This window comes from Pterocles gutturalis, unplaced genomic scaffold (assembly GCF_000699245.1).
Source record: "Pterocles gutturalis isolate BGI_N339 unplaced genomic scaffold, ASM69924v1 scaffold23862, whole genome shotgun sequence".
In the NCBI taxonomy this organism is placed as follows: Eukaryota; Metazoa; Chordata; class Aves; order Pterocliformes; family Pteroclidae; genus Pterocles; species Pterocles gutturalis.
Window position 1 is genome coordinate 52,124 of NW_010113497.1, and position 27,189 is coordinate 79,312.

General features: G+C 44.1%; 1 protein-coding gene across 2 annotated transcripts; it reads left to right on the forward strand.

Moving 5' to 3' along the window:
• The first annotated feature begins 1,918 nt into the window (after window positions 1–1,918).
• On the forward strand, window positions 1,919–27,189 carry CAPN9 (calpain 9). Of its 2 annotated transcripts, XM_010074526.1 has the most exons (20): window positions 1,919–2,201; window positions 6,470–6,539; window positions 6,986–7,104; window positions 7,705–7,838; window positions 8,501–8,669; window positions 10,241–10,324; window positions 10,525–10,610; window positions 12,399–12,476; window positions 15,663–15,823; window positions 16,514–16,671; window positions 17,321–17,529; window positions 18,169–18,205; window positions 18,950–19,030; window positions 19,525–19,582; window positions 20,176–20,240; window positions 22,598–22,666; window positions 24,073–24,151; window positions 24,831–24,947; window positions 26,257–26,315; window positions 27,163–27,189. In XM_010074526.1, the coding sequence occupies exons 1-20, from the start codon at window positions 1,989–1,991 to the stop codon at window positions 27,187–27,189; spliced, it is 2,073 nt and encodes a 690-aa protein (XP_010072828.1). In that variant the 5' UTR covers window positions 1,919–1,988. The 2 variants fall into 2 exon arrangements, with proteins under 2 accessions (XP_010072828.1, XP_010072829.1); XM_010074527.1 differs by lacking the exon at window positions 12,399–12,476.

Genomic DNA, 27,189 nt, shown 5'->3' on the forward strand with positions numbered 1-27,189 from the left:
AAACTGCATTAATTCCCCTACAGCAGGATGAGCACCCGTAGAGCTCAGCCCACACATTTTTGTACACAACTGTACTCTGAAAAGCAGAAATTCCCTGGAGCAATATATGGTCACTCTTCTTGGGCCGCAGCAGGTGTGGAGGACATGTGTCCAGGACGCTGAACATCTCCTTCCCCAGTCAGCACGTTAGTCTGGTGTGTGAGAACATGCCCTGGTCTACAAGTCAAGGTATTATGGATACAGCGCATTCTTGGTTTTGCCACTAGCTGAGTGTGGTACATTGGGTACTTCACGTCCCTGGGTTTATGTTGGCACTTAAATGCCCTTTGCCTGCGTTAGCTTCTTGGCTGGGATCCATCTCACTTGACTGTACACATTTAATAACTGGAAATCTATGCTAAGCCAGTCCATGAGGGTCTGTCTACAGGCAAATGAAAGATACAGTCATCTCCAGAGGAGTCTCATGGATAAGAACATGATTAATCACTTCCTGGAGGTGCCGATCTTCTGCACTGACTGTGAAAAAAGTCCAAGCTGAGTAGCTTGGACTCTGTTCTGTAGAATAGAGAACTAAATTTTGGTCAAATGATGGCCATGCTTGGAGCACCAGGCCTGCCTCTCCTCACACATTTGGACAGCATCCATACATTTGGACAATGGGAACTCAGTCTCAGCGGGGAGCCAGCAGACATCAACAATGGACGCAATTATGGGGAATAAACACGGGAATATATGCTCTGAAAAAGAAAGCTTTCCTCACAGCTCTGCTGTGAAAAATAGCAGAACAGAAAGGAACTAATTCTGTTTCACCTAATTGCTCTCCATAAATCATCTCTTGGCAGCAAGCTCGACTGATCCACCAAAGGGCCAATTAAAGCAAAGGGAGGCTGAGTGCTGTTTGTACGCAGGGCTGTGTTTTGTATTACAGGAATTCAATTTGTTCCAAGAGAGTGGCATCTCTTGCCTTTCCAAGATCTGTGCCTGGCTGGCTCTGAGCCTTGCCATTGCTCCTTCAGAGCACCCATGGCGCGTTGGCTGGTGTCCTCCCCAGCACAGTGTTTTACTGTCCAACATGAGATATGATGTTTTACATAAAAGCTGCGTAGTGGAAGAAGCACAGCGACAGATGGACAATGTCATGAAACCTGGAAATCAGCGTCAAGTATGTACATATTTAGTTTTAAAATCCTGTGTTACAGTGCAAACAGAACTCCTTCAATGCATGGTCCATTAAAATCCCTCCTCAGGGTAACATTTTCTGACACTTTCCCTGGGTTTTCCTGGCTGCTTGATACACATCCCACTCAGAGCCCTCCCCACTAGCTACCACCCCAAACCTGGGGCCAGCCCTCCTGCACACACCCAGCCCTTGCACCACAGCCAGAGCTGCCCTGGCCACCTCTCGGCCCTGCTGGCCCTCCTGCATGTCATCTGATGGGGACACCTGCCTGCCAAGGTGGCCCTGCTGCCGGCCATGCCGGGCTGCTCTCCCGCCTGTGAGAAATGGCGGTTACACCCGCCACACGGCTCCGGTTTCTCTCCCAGGGCTCACTGCCACCACACGCTGAAGGGCTCTGGGTGGGTGCTGCGTGCCTGGGAGTCACCCCCAGCCCAGCAGCAACCCACCACCCAGCCCCGGCCGTGCCCACAGGAGTGGCACCAGGCCCCGGGGGAGGACAGGGCACCGCCTGGCCGCTCCTGATTGAGCAGCTGGCACGGTCGTGGCTGGCCACTTTCCTTCCCTGTTTGCTTTCAGGGTGTTCGTCTCTGTTGGGAGCAGCAGGAGGTCGGTCTCGCCCTGCAGCAGTTCAAGGAGGCGCGACAGAGGAGGAGGGCTGCAGGACACCACCGGCTGCCCCACAGCACACTCCTTTCTTCCCCCTTTTCCTTCACAAGGTGCTAGAAGTGGTTTTGCTCCCTCTTCTTTTTCCTCCTGCCTGCTAAGCCTCGGCTCCCCAGAATCTCTCTCTGGCAGGTGGGCAGCAGCCATGCCCTACCTGTTCCAGGACTCAAAGCCGAGGCCGCCTGCGCTGCCTGGGGCTGCTCGCGCCACCCACAGCTCAGGGAAGGGCTACGAGGAGCTGAAGCGGGAGTGCCTGCGCAAGGGAGTCCTCTTCGAGGACCCCGACTTCCCCGCCTGCAACTCCTCTCTCTTCTTCAGTGAAAAGCCACCTATTCCCTTCGTCTGGAAGAGGCCAGGGGTGAGTACACTGTTGTGTTCTCACCTTTCATCCTGCCAGAAGTCAGAAGTCGTTGTGCTTTGGGATTGCACCACACCCGTGGAGTGCTCAGGGAGATGTGGGGATGAAGTACAGGCAGCGGCATGGGGTTGGGATGTCACTCACAAAGAGCTCACCCTGTGGGATGCAAGGGCTGGAAGGCTTCATCCCATTTCTTAGATGTAGCTCATTGTATAGCCACACTTTGTGCATGTGTATTTATGTATATGCATAACCAACTTGTAATCAGCCTTCCCTCTTACATTATTGCCAAACAAAAGCAATGGTAAAATGAAAATAAGAGGACATGCAAGAAATTAAGGGTAAAATACATTATTATGATGTTCTAACTATGCAAAAATCAAGTATCATTAATGTAGGAAATTCATAATTAATGTTAAACTTAAAAAATTCAAACCTTTTAACTTTTAAAGTATGAGATTCTTAAACTTACTTGCTAGTTTCCATCATGAAACACTGAGAGATTACAAATATATGCCACAGTTATTGAGCCATTCAGCAGTAGCCAAGGGCTTGATGAGTATCTCTTAATGCATCTTGTATAACAATCATTAATAACACAGAGAGAGCCTGAAGCTTCACTAGTCACATGCTCTCAGATCACAAAACTAGCATCACTCCAGGTTCCTTCTTCCCATTTAACTCTGAAACTAATAGCCACAGATTTAATTTCTGTGCTAATGACTGATGTTTATTCTCTTTTTCTTCATAGTTTGAAAACTTCTCCTTCAGTAGAAAACTTTCCTTTGGCGACAGTGATACCAAGAGAAAAACAGAATGAAATAAAGATGGGTTTAAATTTTAGCTTAACTTAATCAACAATAATAGGTGCTCAAATGCCTCAGCATCAGTTAATGTAAGGCAGAGGTATTATTAAAGGTATTATTATTAAAGGTATTATTATTAAAGGTATTATTCCTGGATAAATTTCAGCTATGAAAAAATAGTGGATCCTTACACATGGTAAGTGCAGCCGCTGCAGGCACCGCTGCCTGCCTTGCCTGCCTGTGCCCCAAAACCCAGGTGGGCTGTGGGGCTGTCCCCAGGCACAGGATGGGGCTGTGGGGCGGAGACGCTTTTGTTGTGGTGGCTCTGGAGTGCTGTGGGGCATCAAAAATGCAAGCACCTGTGACAATAGATCAGAAAGAACAGTTTTCCTTTGGCCAGCCATTAGATGCTAGTTTGTCTTTTTTTTCCATTTGGGGTTTCGCAAGAGTTAAACTTTACTGTAAAGTGTGACCAGGAGCAGCTGAGAGCCTGTGGGTCCTTATGCGTGGTACCCAGGGACAGTGGAGAGCAGTGTGGCTGTTGTAGTTGTCACTCTCTTCTTCAGGATCTTTGTACACTGAACTGGAAACATTCCCAGGATGAGTAAGTTACCTAAAATGGGATCTGCCTTTACGCTCCAATTCCCACCATGCAAAAAGGTGAACTTTTGTGAGCGGCACAGAGAGAAATAAAGCTCAGAGGAGGCTGTGAGGATGTGTAAAGGACAAGGTTTTAGTTATGCTGCTCTCTGGCTCTTCAGCATTTAAGGTAAATCAGTTTCATCTCTATTATCCATCATGAAGAGCAGCAAAATAGAGGCACTGTAACACCATTTTGAGTTAACACGTTTTACTTTGCAAGTGGAATATAGGCCTGGAGCATGTGCCAGGTTAGTTGCCATGGCTCAGCTGGCAAAGCTGAGGTGCTGGAGAGGGTGAGCACAAGAGCATGTTCGTGTTTGACCCTTGCTGACAGCAAAACACCACACAGCCACTTGCTCACCCACCCCCTCCCGGGGATGGGGCAGAGAATTAAAGGGGTAAAGGAAAAAAAGTCTCGTGGGTTGAGATAAGAACAATTTAATAACTAAACTACAATAACACTGAAAATAGTAATGATAATAATAATAGTAACATATACAAATATACAAGTGAATGATACACAGTGAAACTGCTCACCACCTGAGGATCAAGGCTCAACTTGTTCCCAGCTAACGATCCTGGAGCAGGGAGAGTCGTGAAACCGCAATCCTGGAACAGAGATAAGAGCCTGAGCATCCAGGAAACTGAGAGTGGACTGAGAGAGTGAGATGACCTCGAGAGAAGGGCGATCCAGAGTGAGGGGCAGCCTCACCCTCAGCCTTTCTTAGGTCTCCATGTATACTCTCTACCAATGTGAGACAGGCACAGGGGATGCCATTTTTTTTCCTTTGAGTCTAAAGAAACAAAGCTTTGATGTAGCATCAGGAGAGTCACAGGTTGCCTTGATTCATCTCTCTGAGAATTGCACGTCCCTACTTCTAGGCAACATCCTTGTGCAGGCAAATCCTTGAATTACCGTATGCTGTATGTGAATGCAAGATCCACTCTGGGTTTTGTCCTTTAACATGCTGAAAGCCCTGATACACATTATTGTACCATACAGTCTGAAAATCCCTTTAAAATTAATGTTATTCTTGAAACATCCACTCAAAAACAGAAGAGTGTGGTTTTCTTTTGTGTAGCAGAGAATGTGGCACAGGTCCAGTCAAAATCCTTTCAATTCCTTTTTATTGATTTTTTTATTATTATTTTGCTTTAGATACAGGAGACTGGAAATATTTTTTCATATGTCAGTTGTAGAGCTGTGTAATAAGCAATGAGTCATGAATCTAATGTACAAATCCATGTCAGTGGAAAGGTTTTTTATCTTGTCCTTTGCTAACACATGGAGTTTCTTGGTAACAGCTAAATACAGTTCTTGCCATGAGAATTGTGTTCCCCGGGAGCAATGATGATAACACAAGGCAAGTTATTAAAGACCAGCTACTTTATCAGCCATCGTTATATTTATGTTTAAAGGCAATGAGCTGTGTTTTTTTATTGATTGCATCCGGTCCCAACAAGATTGTGTGTATTTAACAAGTAGGTGGGCCAGGTAAGGCGGAGCTGCTGTTTGATTTCCCCATGCACTGGGGACACGACGTGTTGCCATGACTTCTCCCTGGGCCACCTGGGGCTGAGGCACAACCTGGCCACCACCTCCTCCCCAGCAAAGGCAAACAAAAAATATGCAAACCAGCTTCCTCCTGAATATTGCCTCTGCAGCGTGAGCTTTGCAGGAGCAGTGCTGGTGCACTGGGGAGAATGTCCTGACTCCAGCAGTGGCCAGCAGCAGATGCCTCAGCAATAAGTGCAGGAAGCTGAGCAAAACTATCAATATCCTTCTGTGATGGCCTCACAAAATGCAGTGGTATGGACCAAAAGCAACTCAGTTTCCTTCTATGCAAATTCGGGAGTTAAGTGACTGAATGTGTTCTTCTGGTTTTCTTTCTTTTTTCTGTTTTTTTGTTTTTGTTTTTGTTTTTTTTTTGCAAGCTTCTGCAGCTTTGGCAGAAGGGTCTGCTTCATGCCACAGGGTCTACAGTAACATATCAGGGCAGACTGATTAACTACAGGCATATTTCTCTAGTAATATTAGATACCCTCCTCTTCCCTTTTCTGTTCAGTTCAAACAATTAAGTTCAATTTAAAGTTCATGGGGAAGGGGAGAAGAGAGGGCAATTCCTGCCACATTTATGGGTTTACAACTTAATATTTCTATCCAGCTGTGATGCTAGTAATTGAACTAAAACAGTCCAATGAATGCTTGAGAATTGCTTCAGTGCCACTGTGAGCACCAGACCCTCTGACCTCCGAGCATGCAAGGGTGGGTAGTGTTAGCTTCTCCTGAAAACCAACCCTGTATAACAAACAAGGCTGAAGACTACCTTTGTTGTTTGCTTATTTGAGGAGGAAATGGTCTCATGGTTGTCAGACACTGTATGTTCTAGGTATTTTGTGCAGATAAATAAAAGGGTCAATAGTGCATTTAAAGGGAAATTGCCAATTTTAGTTTTTCCAGCCATTGGGGGAAAATAAACAAACAAACAAAACCCATTAACCGGGGTTGTAGCCTAACATTGAGATTCTGGACCAGGTTGTGCTATGATATTTTAACAATTGCCTGCAGATGAATAAAGAATGCCAGCCTTTCATTAGCAGCCAACTGGTTACAAAGAAAAGGATAGTTGATTCTTTAATTGCTCTACACTGTAATTAATTAGCAAGGATTCCCCACCTAGTTTTTTGTGGTGGCTATACTGCTGCAGGATAATGTAGCTCATGTGGCACACACCATGCTGCACGTCTGGGCTCAGAGTGATGGTGATATTTTCCTGGCATGTTCTAAGTTGTTTCTGTGTCTCTCTCCCACTCTCACAGGACATTGTCAAAGACCCCAAGTTTATTCTTGGAGGAGCCACAAGAACTGATATTTGCCAAGGGGATCTTGGTGAGTGATTCCCCCTGGGTGGATGCGTTCGTGCCTACACCCTGTGAGGAGCGGTAGGAATATCCTCACCCCTGAGGGAATGTTGTCCCTCCTGAACTGGTGGGAGCAGTGAAGCTGGAGGTAACCCCCATTCTCACCTTGACAGCAGCCACCTCTTTGGTAGCACCCTCCTATCTGTGCCAGGGACTGTCCTGGTGTGGTGGGACTCGAAGTTAGGGAAGGACCTCTGCATGAGGCTACAGTGAACCCAAGGGAGCTTTTTATCTGCCATCACCTCCAAACTGCAGCGCAGCCTGCCCTGGCCAGGCAGGGACACACAGGCTATCTTTTGGATCTCAAGAGGGATGGCAGCTAACTGCCATAACATCTGCTCTGGCCCCTACCCCACCTTCTTCTCCTCTTGAAGGGAAGAAAGTGAGTTATTCTTCCCCCTTCTCAATTCACAGGTGACTGTTGGCTGTTAGCAGCCGTAGCTTCTCTCACATTAAATGAAAAAACACTAGCAAGAGTGGTGCCACTGGATCAAAATTTTGGGCCGGATTATGCTGGAATATTTCACTTCCAGGTAAGATGAACATCTGGCACAGCATGAGTACCTTTCTGTCATTATGTGTCATGGTCTATTTTGCAGTGGAGTTGCTGGTTATTGCAGAGGAGACATTGAAAAAACCGGGATGGCTGAGCTGACACTGTTGTTCATGTTTTGAGAGACAACCTGGAGGGCTGTGTCAGCATCCCACAGGCACACACATAGCCACTTCTGCTCTGTGAAGAGATATATGGCTTTAGAAATAATTTCACATTTTCCTGGACACACAAACCCCACTTAGGCTACAAAGCCTTAAAGGAGTTGGACTGGGATCTGTAATATGTGTGTGTCTTAAAGGGGTCTTGAATCATGTGGTGACCACTTGTGTAGCTACATGAGTGACGTTATCCAGACAAGGAGGCACAGTACAGCTGTATACTTTTAGTTTTAGTGTTTTCTTAAGATAGATTGCCCCTCCTTCAGAGCAACCTAGCATGGTATAGTGGGAAGGGATGATTTCCATATGACTTCTAATCAAGCCTATGATTGTCACTAACTTACAATCAGAAGTGCTGGGACACTAGAGTCCTACACTCAGGAAATGACATGCTGTCATGCCCCATCCTTTCTACATAGTTTTGGCAGCATAGCGAGTGGCTGGATGTTGTGATTGATGACCGATTACCCACCTTCAAAGGCCGGTTGGTTTTCCTGCACTCAGCTGAGCACAACGAATTTTGGAGTGCCTTACTAGAGAAAGCCTATGCCAAGTAAGTCACACTGCGCATACATAATTTGCTATTTGTACATACATTATTCACAATTTTTACATACATTATTCACAACTCAAGTGAACAGCTTCTACCCAGTTCGGGTTGGGGTGTTTTTGTTTTGGTTTGGTTTTGGGGTGGGGTTTTTTTTGGCAGGGGGGAGGGGACCGTTGCTTTTGCTGCTGCCCTGATGTAAAGACATTATGTCTATCTCTTGTGAGCTTGTCCAGCTTCCAGCACATCATTAGATACAACCCTAACTGATAACAACAGAGTTGGATCAAAGCCTGAATCCTGACGTTTGTGTCTCTGCTGAGACCTCAATTGATGGTTCTGGCTAACTCTCTATTTTTAAATGATTTGGCAGGTAGCAAGCCACTGACACTCAGTGATGTTCAGTCCTTGCCAACCTGACAACTGGCACCAAAGAAAGAAAAGCCTCAGCCTTTTTGATCATGGAGAAATTAATGAATTAAGAAATGCAGTTAACAAGGAAAGAAGAATGATCCCAATACTCCTCCCGTGTATCCTGGGTACATTCTGGGGTGCTTCTTTTGACTTCAGTGCCGTCACTGCAATTTATACCTGTCTGAGAAAGCTCTCAAACATGGGTATCTTCAAAGTTTTGAAAGCATGTCTCATGGTCAGCATGTGTTTTCCAGGCTGAACGGCAGCTACGAGGCTCTGAAAGGAGGCAGTACAATAGAAGCCATGGAGGATTTCACTGGGGGCGTAGGAGAAATGTATGAGGTTAAAAAGGCTCCTGACAATTTCTATGAAATCCTAGAAAAAGCTCTGAAAAGATGCTCATTGGTGGGCTGTTCTATTGATGTAAGTAAGAAATGGGGTCTGAATTTCTCAGTTTAGTTTTGTGGTTTCTGCATTTAAAAAAACCGCTACTTTTTAAAGACTGGTTAAATTAATGACAAGTAGATAGATATGCACTTAACTCTGCAAATAATAGCTATGAACTGATAGATACATAATATTAATTTAGTCTTTAGTACAGTTGTTTAAAAGAAAATAAAAAGATTCATCAGTTCCCAGCAGGTGATGGCCACTGTATTTAAGGCAATAATGACAAGGAGTATGAGCACTTGGTGAAAGTGAACTTTGTTTCCTGACTTATTTTGCCATTTAACATTAAAATTTGCCATAGCTTTTTGAGGACTTACTGGTTCCGGAGACTACAAAATTGGGTTTTTTCAGCCCTTAATTCTGTAACAATAGCTGTGGGGACCTGGGGGACTAAAGACAATTTTCAGGATCAGTGTGTTTGTAAACAGGGGCTGGAGCTTAGGGTATGTGAGGTTTATACCTCCAGAGACTAAAACCTCCATCTTCCCCAGAGAAAAGGTTGCTTATGGGTAGCACCTGCATAGGTTACTTACGCTGCTCTGCCAGTGTGCCTGACCCAGGGTAAAAGGAGCCACCCATGTGTCCTTGGCTTTCTGGTGAAAAATGCCTGAGCTGCTCAACAGCAAGAGTGAAACTCCCGTTGCTGCTCCTTGCTGACTGTGCCCAGAAGGAAAGGCAGTTCTGAAACAGAAGTTTGTTGGGTGTCTCCACCAGAATGAGCAGCTGGAGGAAAAGGTTTCAGAGCAAAAGAAAAATCCCAACAAGCACAAAATGTTTCTTTTCCCTTTTGCTCACTGGCAAGAAAGGCAAAGGAAGTGCCCAGGCTGGGGGAGAAGGAGAGAGGCTTTCGTTCACCCTCTGCCCAAGAGCCTCATCATTGAACATTTGGCTGGGCTGAGGGAAACCTGTTGTCTCAAACCCAGTGCCTACCTGACTGAAGGCAGGGCTTTTCCACAAGCTCTCTCTTTTACTCAAGACTGTGCCCTCAACTTTTGGGTTCAGTGTTTTCTGATTTGAGTTTCCCTTTCTCTCCTGGTGAAGCTTTGCTGCTTGCAAAGACTAATTAAGTATTTATTGAAATAGAGAGAGAGTGTGATACTCAGCTGGCTGATGGGACCTTTCACTGCCATCACTACTCCATCAATGTCTTTTTACAAGAAAAGAGACCATCTCAACATCTGATCTCACTCTGAGAGCACATTTTGCCATCCCTTAGCTGACACAAACTACATGTGGATGGGAGTTAAGACTGAGATCCCAGAAATGTAGATGATATTGGTACAAAATCTCAGGGGCAGAGAAGGTATTTCAGACTGGAACTACCTTATTTTCCCTCTAAGTGAACAATGATTAAAAAAAATATATCCTTACCTCAAAGGGCACCATTGTACCATCCCTGTCTACATCAAGCAGACAGGCAAGTTCACTGTTCGTAGTAGTGGTTAGCCACTGACCTCCTACCTGAAGCTTGGAAGGGACCAGGCAGCACCACTTGCAATCTCACTCTTAAGAGAGAAATTCACTTTTTTTTTCCCATATTTCAGACCAGCAGTGCTGCCGAGTCAGAAGCCAAAACCCCCTTTGGCCTTATAAAGGGCCATGCTTACTCTGTGACTGGCATCGATGAGGTATGTTCAAGGAGTGTTGCCCAGCCTTAGGTGACTGGGGGAGTTATCCAAATTCCCATCCATCTTTCCCTCCCGCATCTCCTGTAGCAGTCTGCACCTTTTGCCCAGCTGTTACACCAGCTTGGCCAGCCTCTGCACATGGGAGATGTCCTGCTCCCTAGCTACTGACTTGGTATTTTCTCTATTTCCTTCTCTGCCAGGTGAGCTATCGGGGCCGGCAAGTGCAGCTCATAAGGATAAGGAACCCCTGGGGACAGGTCGAGTGGAATGGCCCTTGGAGTGACAAGTGCGTGAGCTGTCCCGTACATGCTGGCTTCACAAAAGCCAAATCCCAGCTGCTGCTCCACGGCTAGCTTTCTGCAGCCCCAGCTGTTCCACAGAAAATTAAATCAAAAGTGTTACTGCCATGCTAACACATCATCCTCAGTATTTTCAAAGCTGATCAGTTATGGGGACACTGTCAAGGTTGTTTAGCCTCCAAAATCTAGCATTTGCAAAACTCATATATTAATATAAATGGGATAAGTTAATTTTAAGACACTCTCAACTGGAAAAAATTATACATTTGGAGTGATTTTTTGTTTATTTTTTGCAAGCCTGTTGCTGTAGTACTTGTAACATAACATCCATGCTTTGTCCTACTGCAGATAAGCTCAAAATTGATATTGTATTACCCCTTCTAAGGAGCTTTACAAGTCTTTAGTTGCATTTACTGTTCTAAGTTTCTATAAACGTCAGGAAAGGGCAAGAATCTCACAGGTTATATATGACCATTGAGACCCTCTCCATGTGGCACTCACCGAAATTGTGGAAGGACCCAAAACCACAACAGGATTAGTCTGAAAACCAGTTTGGTTTTACTACCAAAGGTAAACAAAATGCAAGTAATGCAAAAGGAAAAAAAAATCGTAAAACCAACACTACATTCCCCCCCAACATAACTTTTCAATATATTATTGCACATATGCATGGCTTCATTTTTTTTTTCACTAAGTTTTTTTTAATTCATACAGATGTAGAGGAGAGGAGTCATAACATGCCTGGCCCTTTAAAATTGCTGAGACGCGTAGTCATCTGTAGGACTAGTTTGAATGTCCCTGTCCTTAACATGACTCAGAAATAAATGAAATGTCAGCTCTGATCCTTTGTTATCTTGAAAAAGAAAAATGTGGATAATTGGCATATTTAATGAATTATTAAATATCAAAAAAACCCCAAAGAGGTTAAGATCAGGACAGGCATCTGGCAATTCAATTGAAAAGACTGTCTCTGCAAAGCAGAGTTCTCAGTCTGCTCTTGGGAGGTTTTCTGGAACTCAAGATGCAGAGGGGCTCGCAGGTCAATACAGGAATCTATTAACATTTTGCACTGGTTGCTGGAATTAAAAGCCTCAACATAAGGTGCCTGCTACTCCCTGATTCTTATTTCAGATTGGAAATGTAGTAGGGCATTTCCAGTTTTTCTGAAAAGGTTTAGCAGGTTTTTGTTTGGTTTTGACCTGCTACAGCTGGAGTTGTAGGGGTGAATGAAAAGGAGGCAAAGACTTTACCTGGAACCCCAGTTACTCAGCAAATCTCTCTGTATAAGGGAAGGAGCCCATTCAGTTCCCATTGACTCAATTTTGAAGAAACATCTGACCCTAAATTACTGACAAACATAAAAGAGGAGAGGGTACTACAGGTGGAAAACATATTTAGGGAGGGGTGTGTCTTACCAAAATCTTGTGGTTTACCAATAGCCCTATTGTACCCAGCCCCAACACCTGACAGCAGTCCCAGCTCTGAGTGCAGGCAATAACTCAGGTGGGATTATCCTGGAGCAGCTTTGGGATCTTTGGCCTAGTCCTGCTTCCAGCTGCATTAGTTGGGCCTCTGCAAGCATGAGTGACAGCAGGATTCAGGAAACCTCTTAAATGCATCTGTGTTTGTGTGAGCCACTCAAAAAAAAAAAAAAAACCCACATCTGGAACAACAGCCTGCTGCTGTGTCCAGCCAGTCGTTCTGAGACAGGGAAAGTTAATTGCCACATACCGATAGTAAAGCAGAGTTTTTGTTTTGGGTTTGTTTTCTTGCAGCTCTCCAGAGTGGCGTTCAATCAGCCCGTCGGAGCAGAGACGCCTATCTCAGGCAGCACGGGATGATGGAGAGTTCTGGTAAGCCACAGGTTTTTAAAGTGTGTGGCTCTAGTCAGAAATCAGGACTCAAGTGGCCAAAACAAGCAATAAGGAAGAAGTGTCCGTGTGAGGAAATGCTCAGTTTCTGCCTCGGAGAGGGCAGGTAGAACGCTCATTTGGTTTTCTGTGTGTTTCATGTGTGCCCATGTCTATTTTAATAACAAAATAATTTTAAAAGACATCTTAGTTAATAGCATTAGTGTATTTCAAATACTGTGTGTCTCCCATTAATGTAACACCCATGAACAAAGGCAGGCTCTACAGAAGGGAGCATTGTGTCACACTGTGTCACCTGTGAAATGTCCTCAGGGTTGATGCTAGGCATGAACTGGAAGGGAAGGGAGTCCGAGAAGCAATACTACTTGATACAGAAAGTGAAAGAACACCAAGATATGTGTGAAATGATGGAAAATTTTAAGACAAGATTAAGTGAAATAGAAAAAAAGCATAGTGGAAATTGCTTTAGAAGTGTTAAGTGTTCTTCATGCCAAATTCACAATCTCAGACAGAGCAGATGGCTGACTTGAACATGATCCCCCGCTATAGCACCTATGCTGTGCACTACTGACAACGTGTCTGGTCACATTGTGCAGGGTCAGAAGCTGATCTCTTTTACATGACAGAGGCAAAGACTTTACCTGGAACCAAGAAACTCCAGCAAGTCTCTTAATACACGGCATGACTTAAAGCCTGACTGTAATGGAGGGACAAGTGTGCAAGTGGGCATCAAATGAGCAATGAAATTCATTAAAAAGTCATCTGTTCAACAGAGCTAAGCGGATAGTTAAGTAAGTCCTCAGAAGGCCAGTAAAAATTAATGAGGTTGAGCATACCCAAACAAACCTTGGCCTTCCTCATCCAGCATCTCAGCCACTCAGAGCAGAAATAAAAGCCATTGGGACTGAAATTTCTGCTGAAGGGGTTAAGTGGACAAAATCATATGCAGAAGAAAAGAAATGCTTTCTAAACCAGTTAGGCAAGTCTGATACCAGCTAAACCCTCCACCCAGTCCATCAGACTTATTTTTCCTAATGCCTTTTGACTTCTGTATATTTCTTTAAGGATTGTTTACCTCTTTGCCCCCTCTAAACCACACCTTGATGATTTCCCCATCAGGCTTCACATACAGACTTTGCATGAGCAATAATGTGATGTATCCTTAAAGACACTAAAATGGGCAAAACGAGGAAAGAGATTAACGTATCTGCTGCTCTCTGGCTTTCAGTTTGCTGCTATTGTTCTTCCACTAGATGTGAAGAAGGCATCCTGCTGTTGGCTAAGAAATCAGCTTCTCACTCACCCTAGTCCCTTCCCTCCTAAAATCAGAGGATCAGAGTCTTCACTTTACCAGTACAAATCCAGGACAGCCCTAGGGAAGACAGGTGTTTTACCTCTTAGGAGCCAAATCTGATCTATGAAGTGCAACTCCTTCATCTGCTTTGCAGCACATTTCCAAAGAGCCCCAGATTGCGTAGTGTGGCCAGGAAACCGAGCCACTTAGAGACAGATTTTGCTATGCTGCCCCTGCTCTAGTGTACTGAGCATCAAAGTGAGAATTAGCAGTGCCTAGGGCTAGCAGTACATGGGAATAGCCGACAAGAAGGAGGACAGAGCTCAGGAAAGCAAACCCTGCTGTTTCTTCCCACACTAAAAACAAGTTTTAAAGTGGCCCATAGCAAGTGTAAATTAATACAACCACAGACATCTATTTCCTGTGCAGCAGAAAAATGGAGCTAGCTGTGTTTGGTGAGCTACACTGATGGCTAGCTGGGCCCTGTCTGCCACTGCCACAGATAAACATGTGGCCTTGGAGAGCTTTTGCTCTCCTTCTACTCCATTTTGTTGTTAGGCATGAGCCCTTGGAGGAAAAGGATGGTTATAGAAGTTCATGTTAGGGAGGACATCAATTTCGGTATGTTATTTCTGTGGTCCATGGAGAGAGAGGGGCTCTTATAGATAGTGATTCAGAGCAGAGGACACATCTGGATGGTAAATTGCCCTCAAGAAGTCCCAATACCTCTCCTCCTTTACAGAAGGAAGTTCAGCCTACCAAGGCTACCTTCAGTCTCAGAGCATGTGGGCCTCCTGTCCTTGCAGTGCCCACCGTGCAAACTGCTGTGTCTCTTAGCCAGCTCCTCTGCTCTGTTCCTTTTGCCCAGGGCTGCACACCATGCCCAGTGACGCCTGGCTCTGACTGTCCCTTCTCTTGGCTGTTTACTCAGTCCTGAACACCAGGCTCCTTGGCCAGCAGGACTGTTGGTATCTTTTTGCCCTTTTACTTGCTAGATAAAGTCACACGGCTTATCTGCTTATCAGCATGCTGAGCAGGCTAGTTTCAGCCAGCCCAGCCTAGCAGCTCAAAAATACCCATATCATGGCATTTGCTTCCTCCTTCCCATTGCCATGTACATGTGTCCACCTTGCATATAAAATATATGTAGTGCACTCTACGTGACATAATAGCAGGCAGCAGTGCCTATACCACCTTCAAGGGCAGGGAGCTACTACTCAAGTCCAAACACTTTTTATCTGTTGTGTTTGGTGTATATTTTTGCCAGGACAAGGTCCCAGGCACACAAAGGAATGGAGGGTGAGGAACTTGAGCCTAGGCACCTTAGCAGAGGTCCAAATGTGACTTTAACTGCAGTGCAGACAGGCTAATCATACCATGGCTTGGCTAATCCATCACTATGTGTCCCCTGTAGTGCTGGCATTGAACACACAGCTGACTTGTAGGCAGACTTAGCTCCCGCAGAGATGCCTGTCATCCTTTGGTTGGCTCTAAAGCAAGATAGATTCAGCCATTAAGGCCAGGATGGTGTTGGTGAAATAACTCTTTCCACTGTAGGTTTTGTGCCAGTGTCACTTCTTTTCATCTTAAACTCAACTGTAACTGAATAAAATCAATGGAGTTATAGTGTAAAAAGAAAGGTGTAAGAGATGTCAGAATCAGACCCAGAAAATAAGGTTGCTTGTGTTTTACATCAGTGAATGAGAGATAGCTTCTTCCCTTGTGTATATCGGCATATCTCCACCATTACTGAAACTATCCAGATCCATACTAGCTGGCGATCTAGCCCTGGGACTCTGTGGAGTAAGTACTTATGCTGGGCATCCTTCACTCAAGTGAATGACTGCCTGTTCCTTCCCATGTCTTTTGCACAGGATGAAATTTGAAGACTTCAGAGTGCATTTTGATAGAGTTGAGATCTGCAACCTGACTCCAGATGCCTTGGAAGACAGCACTGCACACAAGTGGGAGGTGACCATCCACCAGGGGAGCTGGGTCCGGGGATCCACTGCAGGAGGATGTAGAAATTTTCTAGGTAAATTGCTTTGAAAATGAGAAGCAGGCACTGAAGTCTTTACCCACTCTCAGCCACCTCTCCTGTTACCCCATAGCCTGAATTATGGGTGCAGGCCAGGACAGACGAGTCTCAGTTAGCAGGAACCAGCCAAAGGGATAAGTGTTTATATGGTCCCACTTGAGACCTTGCGGTAAAAGATCTGCTTTCTTTGCTCTCAAGTTTGTTGAATCTGATTTGCCTCTCATTTACATTTGCATGAGCAGGAGTAGCTCCAAACAAGTCACTTAAACTGCAGCTGTAAGTGAAAAATGAGACAAAAATCCAGCTCAGCCAGTGTGTTTATGTGGCTCTGAAGTAGCATCGTGATCTGAACGGTGTTACTCCAGACTGGCACCAGCACTATGGGATCATTGTAGCTATGTACTTTTAATGAAATCCCATCTGACAGCTTTATTTAAACCATGGTAACTTAATAAAATATGAGGCCTAAAATCTTTTCTACACCTAGTTCCATGAAGGGCTTTGGGATTTGGCTTATTTTCTGCAGAGCTTAGTGGAAAGAAGCATGACAGCTAATGGAAAAACTAAATTTGAGCAAAACCTCAGCTTAATTGTCTTTTTGTTTGGGTTGTTTTTTTTTTCAGTAGTAGTAGTGGTGGTATTATTATTTTGAGGCAAGAAACTCTCTGGTGTTCTTAACATTGGCAGAGACTTTCTGGACAAATCCACAAATCAAGCTACATTTGACAGAGAAAGATGACGGACAAGAGGAGTGCACATTCATAGCAGCGCTGATGCAAAAGGATCGCCGTAAACTCAAGAAGCTTGGCGCTGAAATGCTAACCATCGGCTACTCTATTTATGAGGTACTCTATTGCTTTTACAGCGCAGTAGCCACACTGTCAGTATTAGTGTCTTTATCTGGGTTTGTACCCCTGCCAGTCATCATGGTTTTTTAGGGCCCTTGCTCTTAAAATAATCTCAGTTACATCAAGAATTTTGACATGGTTGGGATGGAGTCCTCTCAGAGGAGGAATTAGGAGTCCCTGCGGGGCCATGGGTTCCCAGGGCAGACTCCTTGGCCCCATGATTCTGTCCTCCTCTGCCTGACTCCCAGAGAGGGGATGTTGCCTCTTACGAGGCTCTTGGGGCGCATCATACACAGGGGTGCCAGTCCCCGAGTGAGGTTGGGACTGGCAAATCTGTTGTCACTGCCCTGTGACACCCAGCCTGGGATGGTGAAATTTAATGGCAGGGAATGTTTAAGGAGGAAGTCAGTGTCCCAGAGTCCTCTTAGACTGCTTTCTGGGTGGGAAAGGACCACCGCTAACGGGTTCTTGCCATAGGGTGGGAGTGAGGTTGCTGCAAGCACCTGGGTGAAGGGATGAGAGTCAGGGTCACAGCCAGGGGAGAGGCTTGTGCAATGCAGAGTTTTGCTTAGTGACTGGGAAAGGGGCAAGGATGGCCCCCAGCACACCTCGGCCAGTGCAGCACTGCCTTCATTTCCCCTCCTAGAGCCCTGGCAGAGACGGACACTTGGGCAAAGACTTCTTCAGGTACCATGCATCCAAGGCCAGGAGCAAAACCTACATTAATTTAAGGGAAGTATCTAACCGATTCAAGCTGCCGCCAGGTGATTACATACTTGTTCCGACCACATTTGAGCCACACCAGGAGGCGGATTTCTGCCTGAGGATTTTCTCTGAGAAGAAGGCCGTCACTGAGTAAGTCAGCAGCAAGCCCCAGGTCCCCTGGTGCTCACCTGCACGGGGGGCTGGTGACTGCTGAGGACACTCTGGCTGCTGGGCTCCCAGCCCTACAGCAGAGCCCTGCCGTGGAAAGCTCTTAATGTTTTTTTTGCATTTGCCCATTTTTGCTAAACCTGACTTTTTTTTCGAGAGGAGCTTAGGAGGTGGGGAAATAGGGCTTGCCATGGTGAATCTGCTGGAAGCTTGACAAGGAAGAGTTGCCAGCTGGCTGATATTGTTTGGGAATCTGTGAATATGGCAGCGTTTGTTTCCTGTTTGTTTCCTCCCAAAGTTTGTCCAAATGACAATTTTATATTAAAAAAGTGTATTGAAGAAAAAGTGTGCACAGGATGACTGAAGAATGAGATTAAGTCTTTAGCAGACAGCATGTACAGTTGTGCTGTCCCTGGGTCCTGCTTAAAGTCTGTTTTAAGGGCTTATACCAAAATTTAAATGAAGCAAAAATCTGAGTGTCTGATGAATTTTGTCTAAACTTAACCTGTTCAGTAAAAATGCAGTTTTATCATTCACTTCTGGAAAATGTGATAAGCAAACTTCCACCGCAAGCAGATGTTGAATATCTTCAGATACCAAATAAGGTTTTGTTTTCTCCAGGGATCTAGATGAAAACATTGCCATTGATCTCCCTGAGGTAAGTCTACAGAGTTAAAATAGCAAGAGAATAGCTCAGCAGAAGCTGGCACACATTGCTTTTACTGTCTTTGGCTCAAACACATTCATTTAATGGGAATGTTACACAATTGCCAGCTTTGTGTATGTGACTGAAACAGTCGGTTGTGCTGAATATGGTAAAAGAGCTGTAGCAATCAAAATCATAATCGTTATGCTTCCACATCTGCTTCAAGGCAGTTGGGATCACCCAGCACCCGAGGCGGGTATCAGCCACCATGGGTGCGCTGAAAGCACACCCGTTAGAATGGGGGAGGCACAAGGCCATTCGCGTCTGGGTAATGCGCTGAAGTGCAGCCACCTCTCTCTGGTGCTCTCAAAAAGGCTGAGAGGTCCCTGAATGATGCCGCTGGAAAGAGCTCAGTGGAGCTCTGGTTGTTTAAGAACCAGGGAAGCAGAGCAGTGCAGGGGTGGGATGAGAGGAGAGGTGTTTTCCAGGATGGGTGCTCTTGGTTTTGACATAGCCAAGGCAATGGCACACTGTGCAATTGCCCAGGCGAAGGAAATGAGAGGGTGAGACTCCCCTCGGGCAGCAATGTTCAGGAGCATGTGCATCCTTGTTTTGAGATGTACTATAGTCCCCTGATGCACAGAGGGGCTATGTGCAGGAGAAAAGTCATGTTTTACAGTTCTTATAATGACTTGTGTGGTTGATTTGATGACCCTTGACATCTTTTCCAACCTTGATGATTATATGATGTTACAGCCTCTAAACCCAACCCCAAGTCCACAAGAAACTGAAGAAGAAAAGCAGTTCCGGGCACTGTTTGAGCAGATTTCAGGAAAGGTGAGTGCAAAACCCTTGTGGGTCATAGCAAGATGTAGAAAGATGGAAGACACTTCTGCTCCCACTCAGGGCCAGGCGAAACGAAAATGACATATTTTGGGAGGAGTATGCTTAGTTGTAATGTGTTGTCTGGGCACCAGATGTCACCATGCCTTACATCTAGATGGAGAAGGGTGCAGACCCTGGCAAGCAGGACCAAAGCTAGAACTCAAGCTGTGAAGGACCCTACCCAGTTCAGTGTCCAGCTGCAGTTAATTTTTCTTTGAATCAGTGGGTCAAGCTTGAGATCTCCTTCAGACAGCCTTATGCACAGCAGCACTCCTGCATTTTGCCAGCCCTTTAAGTTTTTTAGCCTTTTCTGGGTTTTGTATGGTTCTGTCTTCCTGAGTTGCAATAAAGTACAGACGGATGATATTTGTGTTTTCGGAGGTTTTTGGTATGTCTGATTACAGAAACATTCAAGTAACAGATGCTGCACTTTTTTTTAATTTTAGGACATGGAGATATCTGCAGAAGAACTCGAATATGTTCTGAATGCTGTATTTAAAAAAAGTAAGTGCTGATAACCTCTAAGTTAAGGGCTGTAAAGAACTCTATAAAAGCTGGCATTAAATTAACTTACAGACAGAAAAATAAAGACTGTGTTACAACACCTGCCTGGTGTCCTCCAGCCAGCCGGGGCAAAGCAGGAAAACATCTGGTCTGTGATCTAACCATCGGTTTGCCCTGCTTCCAGTACGATCCATGTCAGCTCAGTGAGGCCAGCTCTCCATCGCACTATTGCTCTGCTGTGGAGAGACAGGCAGTGCGCTGGGACTCAGACGTGGATGTAGTTAATGACCCTGATACAGACTCTTTGTACAACAGGAAACCTATCCTTCTCTGAACCTCATCTCCTGATTTACAAAACAAGGACAGTGTTTCCTGTCATGTCTTCAGTAAATATGTTGTCTGTCTAGACTGTGACTTCTCTATGGTGAGGGCTGTCTTCATCTTCCAGTGTACAGGTCCTCCCACAATGAGGACTAAGAGCCAGCTATGCTATAAGCTAATAAGCTAATTCTTATGAAATCCTATTTTCTGCTGTAAGTTTATAAAAGGCAGATATGCCCAATGACTTCTTTCTTATTATTGTCCTTTTTCAGCAAAGAACATCAAATTCAAGAATTTAAGTCTTATTTCATGCCGAAATATCATTTCTCTTATGGATGTATCCTTTCAAATAAGTGCTTGTGAGGCTAAATGGATGCTGAATATAATTGTCCATAACATTACCTGTCATGGATGTCAGAGTTAGATGTGCTAATGTCATGGCAGAGCACTACCTAAAGAAAAAAAATACGTGAAAGTTGTGTCCTGATTTTTAGTTAGAAATTTAGAGTTAGGAGCTTCAAGACAGACCACTTTCTACTGCAGACTTAGAGGGAGATACTTTAATGCTGAGCACGTGTAAAAGAAAATCCCAATTTATTTCTCCATAGAACAGTGCATTTTTCAAGCTGTGGTTTATTTGAAAAAGGTCTAGAAGAGAGAACTCAAGAAAGGTCTGTCGTCTGGAGGGTTAAATTCACCAGACAGAGTTGTGCATGCAAGTTATGGGTCAGAAATTAAGGACTGTTGAAAATTACTGATATCAAAGCTGGGTTTTTTGACAACCAGACTAAAAGCTGGAAAATCTGGTCTTTCAGCTAGATCCTGGAACTTCAGGAAGCAGATATGTGGGCAAGAGTTGTCTGTCCAAATTTAGGCATTTGTGGTGTAGGTGTCTACATCTAAGCTAGCTTTCTAGACTTCCTTTGTGGATATTGAAAAGGATGGGGTAATTATGCTTGTCCTGGATGCGCCTAACTGTGAGGGATGCTAAATGGTTGCACAGACGTTAGGTGAGATGAATCACAGCCCTGGTACTTTCCCACTAGATTTGTTCTTTGCAGTGTTCTAGTGCCTGTTGAGTTGGCTTCTTCTCAGGTAGAGCTATTTTTTGCAATATTCTTTCCTGATAGACAATTTGTTACACATGAGGCAAAACAGATACAGTCCTGACAAGGCAAGTATCTAACATTTGCTTTATGTATTGCTTGTTCGGCTGAGAAGATCTTATCTTTTGCTTTTGTTGCTCCAGTTCATGACAGAGGTAACATCCTCTCAAACATTTCTAACAGAAAACCAAAATAGACAAAACTTTATCCTGTTCAAGCTATGTCCATAATGTTAAAATTCAGTGCAGATCAGTCACCGTGCCTAGGCAATGAGAAACAGGGGACCAGTCCTAAATTTCCTCCCTGAAATCCAAGCTTCAGCAGGGAGCTGATCCATGTTCACATCTCATCCTTACATGGTATTGGGACAGAGCCAGTGTCTGCACTTGACCTAGAAGCGTGGCAGCAGTCCTAGGTTTACTATTTTGGATATAACTAAATAGTTTGCATTATTTGCAATGCTTCCAAGCAAATCTCTCCACAGTTTTGAATAAATGAGGAGACATCTCTTCCTCTGCTTTAGAAGCACAAAGAACACAAATGCAACCATCCCATCCTGGATGTGGTATTTGGAGCACAATGGAGGAGCAAAATGACACGAATGCAAACCCAAGTCAACACTGGCAGAGTCCCTGCCGTGTCATATGCCACTAAATTCCCTGGCTACAGTAACAATGCAGTGGCGCAGAGTGAGAGCAAAGTTCTACATGACTCCAGGAAGAAGAATCTGGCTGGGTAAAAAGACAGACTTTTTGTGGGAGTGATAACATCCTTGGGATCTGTGGGTGCCCTCAATAACGTCACCAATGTACGTGCTAAAATAACAGCAGGAAAAAAACTTGTCACGTTTTGACCTTTGTGGATGCTCACTGAGCTAGTGTCCATCTGAGCAAGGGCTTTGTCCTGACAAGTGAGATGGAAAGGGGAAGGGGAATGGGCCATTCCTTATTTAGCATTTCAGAGCAAGTGCCCCATCATGCAAGTGAGCTGTGCTTTGGCAGCATCAGTAACTCAGTAAAATAAGTATGAAGACCCTCACACTTCAGGGAGAGGGAAGGCAAGGCAGATCTAATCACTGCCTCACAGAACTGCTATATAGACTTTTTTTCAGACCATAAGGACCAGATTTTGCCAGCCTCACCTCACAACTCCCATTAATTTTTGGTTGAACCATTGCAACAGAGCCTGGTCTCTAGATAAAAATACTGAATAGCACATTGGTTGACTAACTCCTTCAAGTACAGCAGCAATTTGTTTTAATGAGGTAATTTAATTCTCTGAATCATTTATATCCCATTTACATCCAAAGCTGTTCTTGCCTTAGAACAATCTGTCTTTCTTTCTCCCGTGGAGCCTGCATTGCTCAGCTGTGTTTTTATATCACATAATGTTCACCAAGTATCACAGCCACAGCCATGACTGTAACTGCTCAAGCTGCACTTCATGAGAAATCCCAGTATCAGTTTCAGTAGCACCATAGGCTTTCCAGGCAACTTAACATTTTCTGTCTAAAGGAACAGCACTGATAAGTTCAGACAGAATTTGGACCTTGAGGTAACAAATCCTTTTCCTTAATTCAAATTACCAGACCAGTGGCAATGGGAAACTGGAATTTAGTGAGTTCAAAGTTTTCTGGGAAAAAATGAAGAAATGGATAGTAGGTGACATTATTCATTGTATTTGTTTCTCCATTTCACTCGCTATTTCCTGCATAGTTTATTATGTATGCAGAGACAAAAATGGAGACAGGAGTGTTTACAAGACATGAATTTTAACTCAAAACAAATGTTTTAAAAGTATGGGGGCTTGTTTTGGATAGGCAAAGACATTCTTAGTTTTCCATGTTACTAAATCATAATGGTTTTGTGGAAATAACAGAGATTTTTGCAAGCAGATCAACTATGTTTGGGATAAAGAATGCAATGGGCACTAATAAGCAAGCCAATCAAAATGAAATTTAAGGAGTTTCCATTACTGCTGTTTTACAGAAGAAGAAAGTGATGATTCATGACTAGTAGGAACCAATAATTTCCTAAGTCAATCAATTTCCATTATTGATCTCTCAGAGTCAACTGTACTGAAGTCTGGGAAAGTGTTGTTTCTAATATTAAACACATTTCCCTGCCACTGTATAAGGCAGTGAGAATAAGCAGGCTTGCAGAATCAGGCCACAGACTGAATATTCAAATAAAGGCATCGTAATTGTTTCCTCATGGTCATTAATAGTTTCTTCTGAATTCATGCTTCACCCAAGCATTCAAAATATGCAGTTCTTTGCTTCTTGTCTAGCCCATCAGAAATGGCAAATGCTTTTTCTGGGTACTAGTGCCACATCTCTTTAACAAAGGATGCATTGTTTTTTAACAAGGGGGCTTGAGAAATTCTTGTATCCTGTATGAAGGTTTGCACATATATTTACTGGAAAACTTTAAGCTGAATGTGAAAACCACTCTAAATAACTCATATTCCAAAGGAGAGACGTGTTTGTCGTGTCATTAAAAGGATGGAATTTAACTCCGGCTTAATAATTACTTAATATTTAAGGTCAAAATTCAAACCATTTGTACCACTTCTCTTGGTTGTACCATGAATGTGGCTGTTCAGAACTTTTATTCCTAGAAGCAAATGAGTAAGTGACAATCTTAACTTCATGTTAAACAATTTTACTCTAGCTTTCAGAATTATAGAGAAAAACATAAAAAGAGATTAAGAAAATGCATCAGTTAAGAGTTAAAAGACAAAGAGCAATATGTCCTTCCCCGATTAAATAGCTTATTAAAAAGTCATGGAAGTTTTTATGAAGAGCAACTCATTATTTTTGAATGCCTCGGTTTGGCAGTACTTGTTTAAGTTTCACAACAACCTATTCATATGACAAAGAGAACTGGGACCCAGATTTGCTCCTCAGTTACAAAATCAGACTGAATCTAGACCAACATCTTGTCAGCTTTCTTAAATGCTTCTGCTACGCAGCTAGATGTAAACACCTTGCCTTTCTGTGCCATATCTGTGCTCCCTTTCATATGCAAATACTGAATTTTCATTGTCCTCCTTTCATAACAGAATATCTTTCTTCAATTTGACTTTGATAAATCTGGCTCCATGTCCTCCTATGAGCTTCGCAGTGCTCTTAAAGCTGCAGGTAAGACAAGCATTGCATTTTATCTGGAAAACCTGTTGGGGAGGTTGGTTGTGGGTGAAGAGGTCTGAAACCAATTACACAGGCTGGGTGCTCCTGAACAGAGGGGAGGTCTAAAGCCCAGAGAGGACCTGGGCACCTAGAGAGGATGTTGAGTGGACTAATTTTGTCCCAGGTATGCCCAACCCTGCAGGGCAGTCAGTCAGAGCAATCTTTACATTTTTATTGAGCTCTGTTAAACTCAACAGGGCTGTACATGTGCGGGGTTAGACCCTGAAACAAACCACTTTGGAGTCTCTCTCCACTCAAGGGTTGGAGGAACAGTGGGTAAGGTGTTTGTTATGAAGAGCAGTCATTGCATTTGTATTTCATCACAATTTTTTTTTTATTAAAGCACTTAGTTTTGCAGAAATCCCTCCAAATTTCAAGGAGACTGAGTGGTCCCTCATACATCAAAAAGTGCATGGACTAGAAACTGCAGTGACTGCAAAATTTCTTGTTGAAAGTTTGTTATTCATTGCGAGCTTGAAGAACTTTGTGGTCAGATCGCTTTCAGGATGGATGTGTGCCACAGCATATCCTCCCATTAATTGGTTTTCAAGATTAGTTAGTAGAGATCTCCAGATCCCTCCCTGGCCTACGAGGTTGCTCACTTTTCCTTTGTGCATGTGTCTTTGGGGAGGATACCAACTCAACAACTACCTGCTGCAACTGATTGTTCTCCGATACTCTGATGAACAGTTCCAGATTGAATTTGATGATTTTCTGAACTGCTTAATTCGCTTAGAGAATGCAAGTCGTGAGTATCTTCTTCCTCTGGAATTTCTTCCCCTTTGAAAAAAAAAAGTTTCACTTTCAGCTGCTGTTGAGCATATTGCACAATATCTGAGATCAAGTGTGTACATGGCTAGCAGAAAGGAGCTGTGTTTAACATTTGCTTTTAAGATGCCTTTTTCCTGTAAAGTGAAAAATGTTCTGCTGCTAATGGAAAATTTCCCCATGTGAATAGACCCTCCTTCATAACCTCCAGAGCAATATAGAAGGCATCTGAAGAATGCTGACAAAGTCCATGTTACAACCTTTTGTGTGGCTCACCCACAAGCTTAATTTGGGATCACAGAAGTTCGATGTTCAAAAATTGCATGTGCCTCATGCAACTAGATAATTGACATGCACTTGGGCAGGTATAGAACCATGTAATCAGAGAATCATAGAATGGTTTGGGTTGGAAGGGACCTTAAAGATCATCTAGTTCCAGACCTCCTCCCGTGGGCAGGGACACCTGCCACTAGACCATGGTGCTCAAAGCCTCATCCAGCCTGGCCTTGAACACCTCCAGGGATGGGGCATCCACAGCTTCTCTGGGCAACCTGTTCCAGTCCCTCACCACCCTCACAGTAAAAAATTTCTTCCTAACATCTAATCTAAATTTACTCTTTTTGGTATCTCCTGTACCTTTTACATAACTTGTCCACTTTTGGCTGAAGATATGGTCCCCTGTACATTGAGGCACCCTAGGTCTTAATACATTTGTGCACAGGGTCACTCTTGTTCCAGAGCAGCAGTAGTAGAGATAGGTTAAATGGCTGGATAAATGCTGAAGTGATCATTAGTGTGGCTCCAAATTCAAATCAAATGTAACTTATTCTATGAGAAGTATGAGAAGCAAAATCAACTTTCTTCACTGATCTTTTTTTTTGTTAGTTTATTCTCCTCTTTACTGTCTGGTTCGATCTGTGGCAATAGAAGTATCAAACTACTGAGAGGGAAAAGGTAAATAAGATGTATAAAGAAACGCAAATTGCTTGGCTTCAATTTTGGTGTATCATCTGAATCTGACCGTTTAGCATATCCAGGACACTCTCTTCCAGTCAAGCCCTGGAGCAAGACTTGCACAAAGGCCTTAAGTCAGCAAGATATTTCCTCTTGCAAGGACTTTGTTTTGTCAGAGGAGCTACCACCACCAAGCAATTCTAAGCGATCTGCCTTTGTGACAGGCCCTCCCTCTCCTTGGCACAGCTGCCCGCCCGTTGTTGTAGGATGGGGAACTCATGTATGAATATGAATGAGATGTATTCATAGCACTGGTGTCCTGTTTTCAATTGCAGGAGTATTCCAGGCACTGAGTGTGAAAAACAAGGAGTTCATTAACCTGAATATAGGCGAGGTATGAGCACAGCTTCATAAACACTGACAGAATGATGGGGCTTCTCTAGAGCTTTGTCCTCTTGTAAGAACTGGAGTATTTCTGCATGACACTTCAGGTGACATCTGTGTCCGTGAGAGTCCAGGGGGCATCTGCCATAAGTTTCAGCAGGGCTGGGATTTTCCAGCACATGTGCTGATTACATCACCTCTGTGCTATTTCCTTCCTTCCTTGCCCTGTGGCATACTGACAGCTTCCCATCCCCTTTTCTAGATTCTCTGCTTTTTCCTTCCTTCGGTGCCAGCTCTCGATGTGGGTGTCCTGGGATGGCTAACCCATCACAGTGGGTAAAGGGAAAACAGCAGACAGGGACAGGGGTCTTTCACACTCCCCTCCAGGAGTTCAGATCAGCCTCTTCTGTGCATGTCCATCATCTACTTCTTGCAGTGCTCAGCACAGGCCTCTTATTTTGTGTGGTCTCTTTGTTTCCCTGTTGTTGTCTCTGTGTGGGTTGTCTCTCATTCCACACTAACCCAAAGCTTCCTGGGGCAAGGAATGATGAATTCCCTTGCACAACAAACATGGGAGCCCATATGGACTGCTGGGATGCAACCAAAATCATGGCCACTATTGGCATCTGGTGCTTGGAGAGCTCTGCCTCCTTCCCTCCAAACACAGAAGGAAATGCTGGCTGAGGTCTCTCCCTAGTGACAGGACATAAAAGCCTAGTGAGCAAAGGTCCCCTTCCCTGTGTGGGGTCAATTCAGAGCAAGGCACCACTTTTGAATATGTCTCTTTCATTTGGGGAAAGGGAGGGAGAAGGGCCTGAAATAATTTATCGTAAAGTTGATCTTTCTTCCAATATTAGTTTATCAACCTGGCAATGAACATCTGA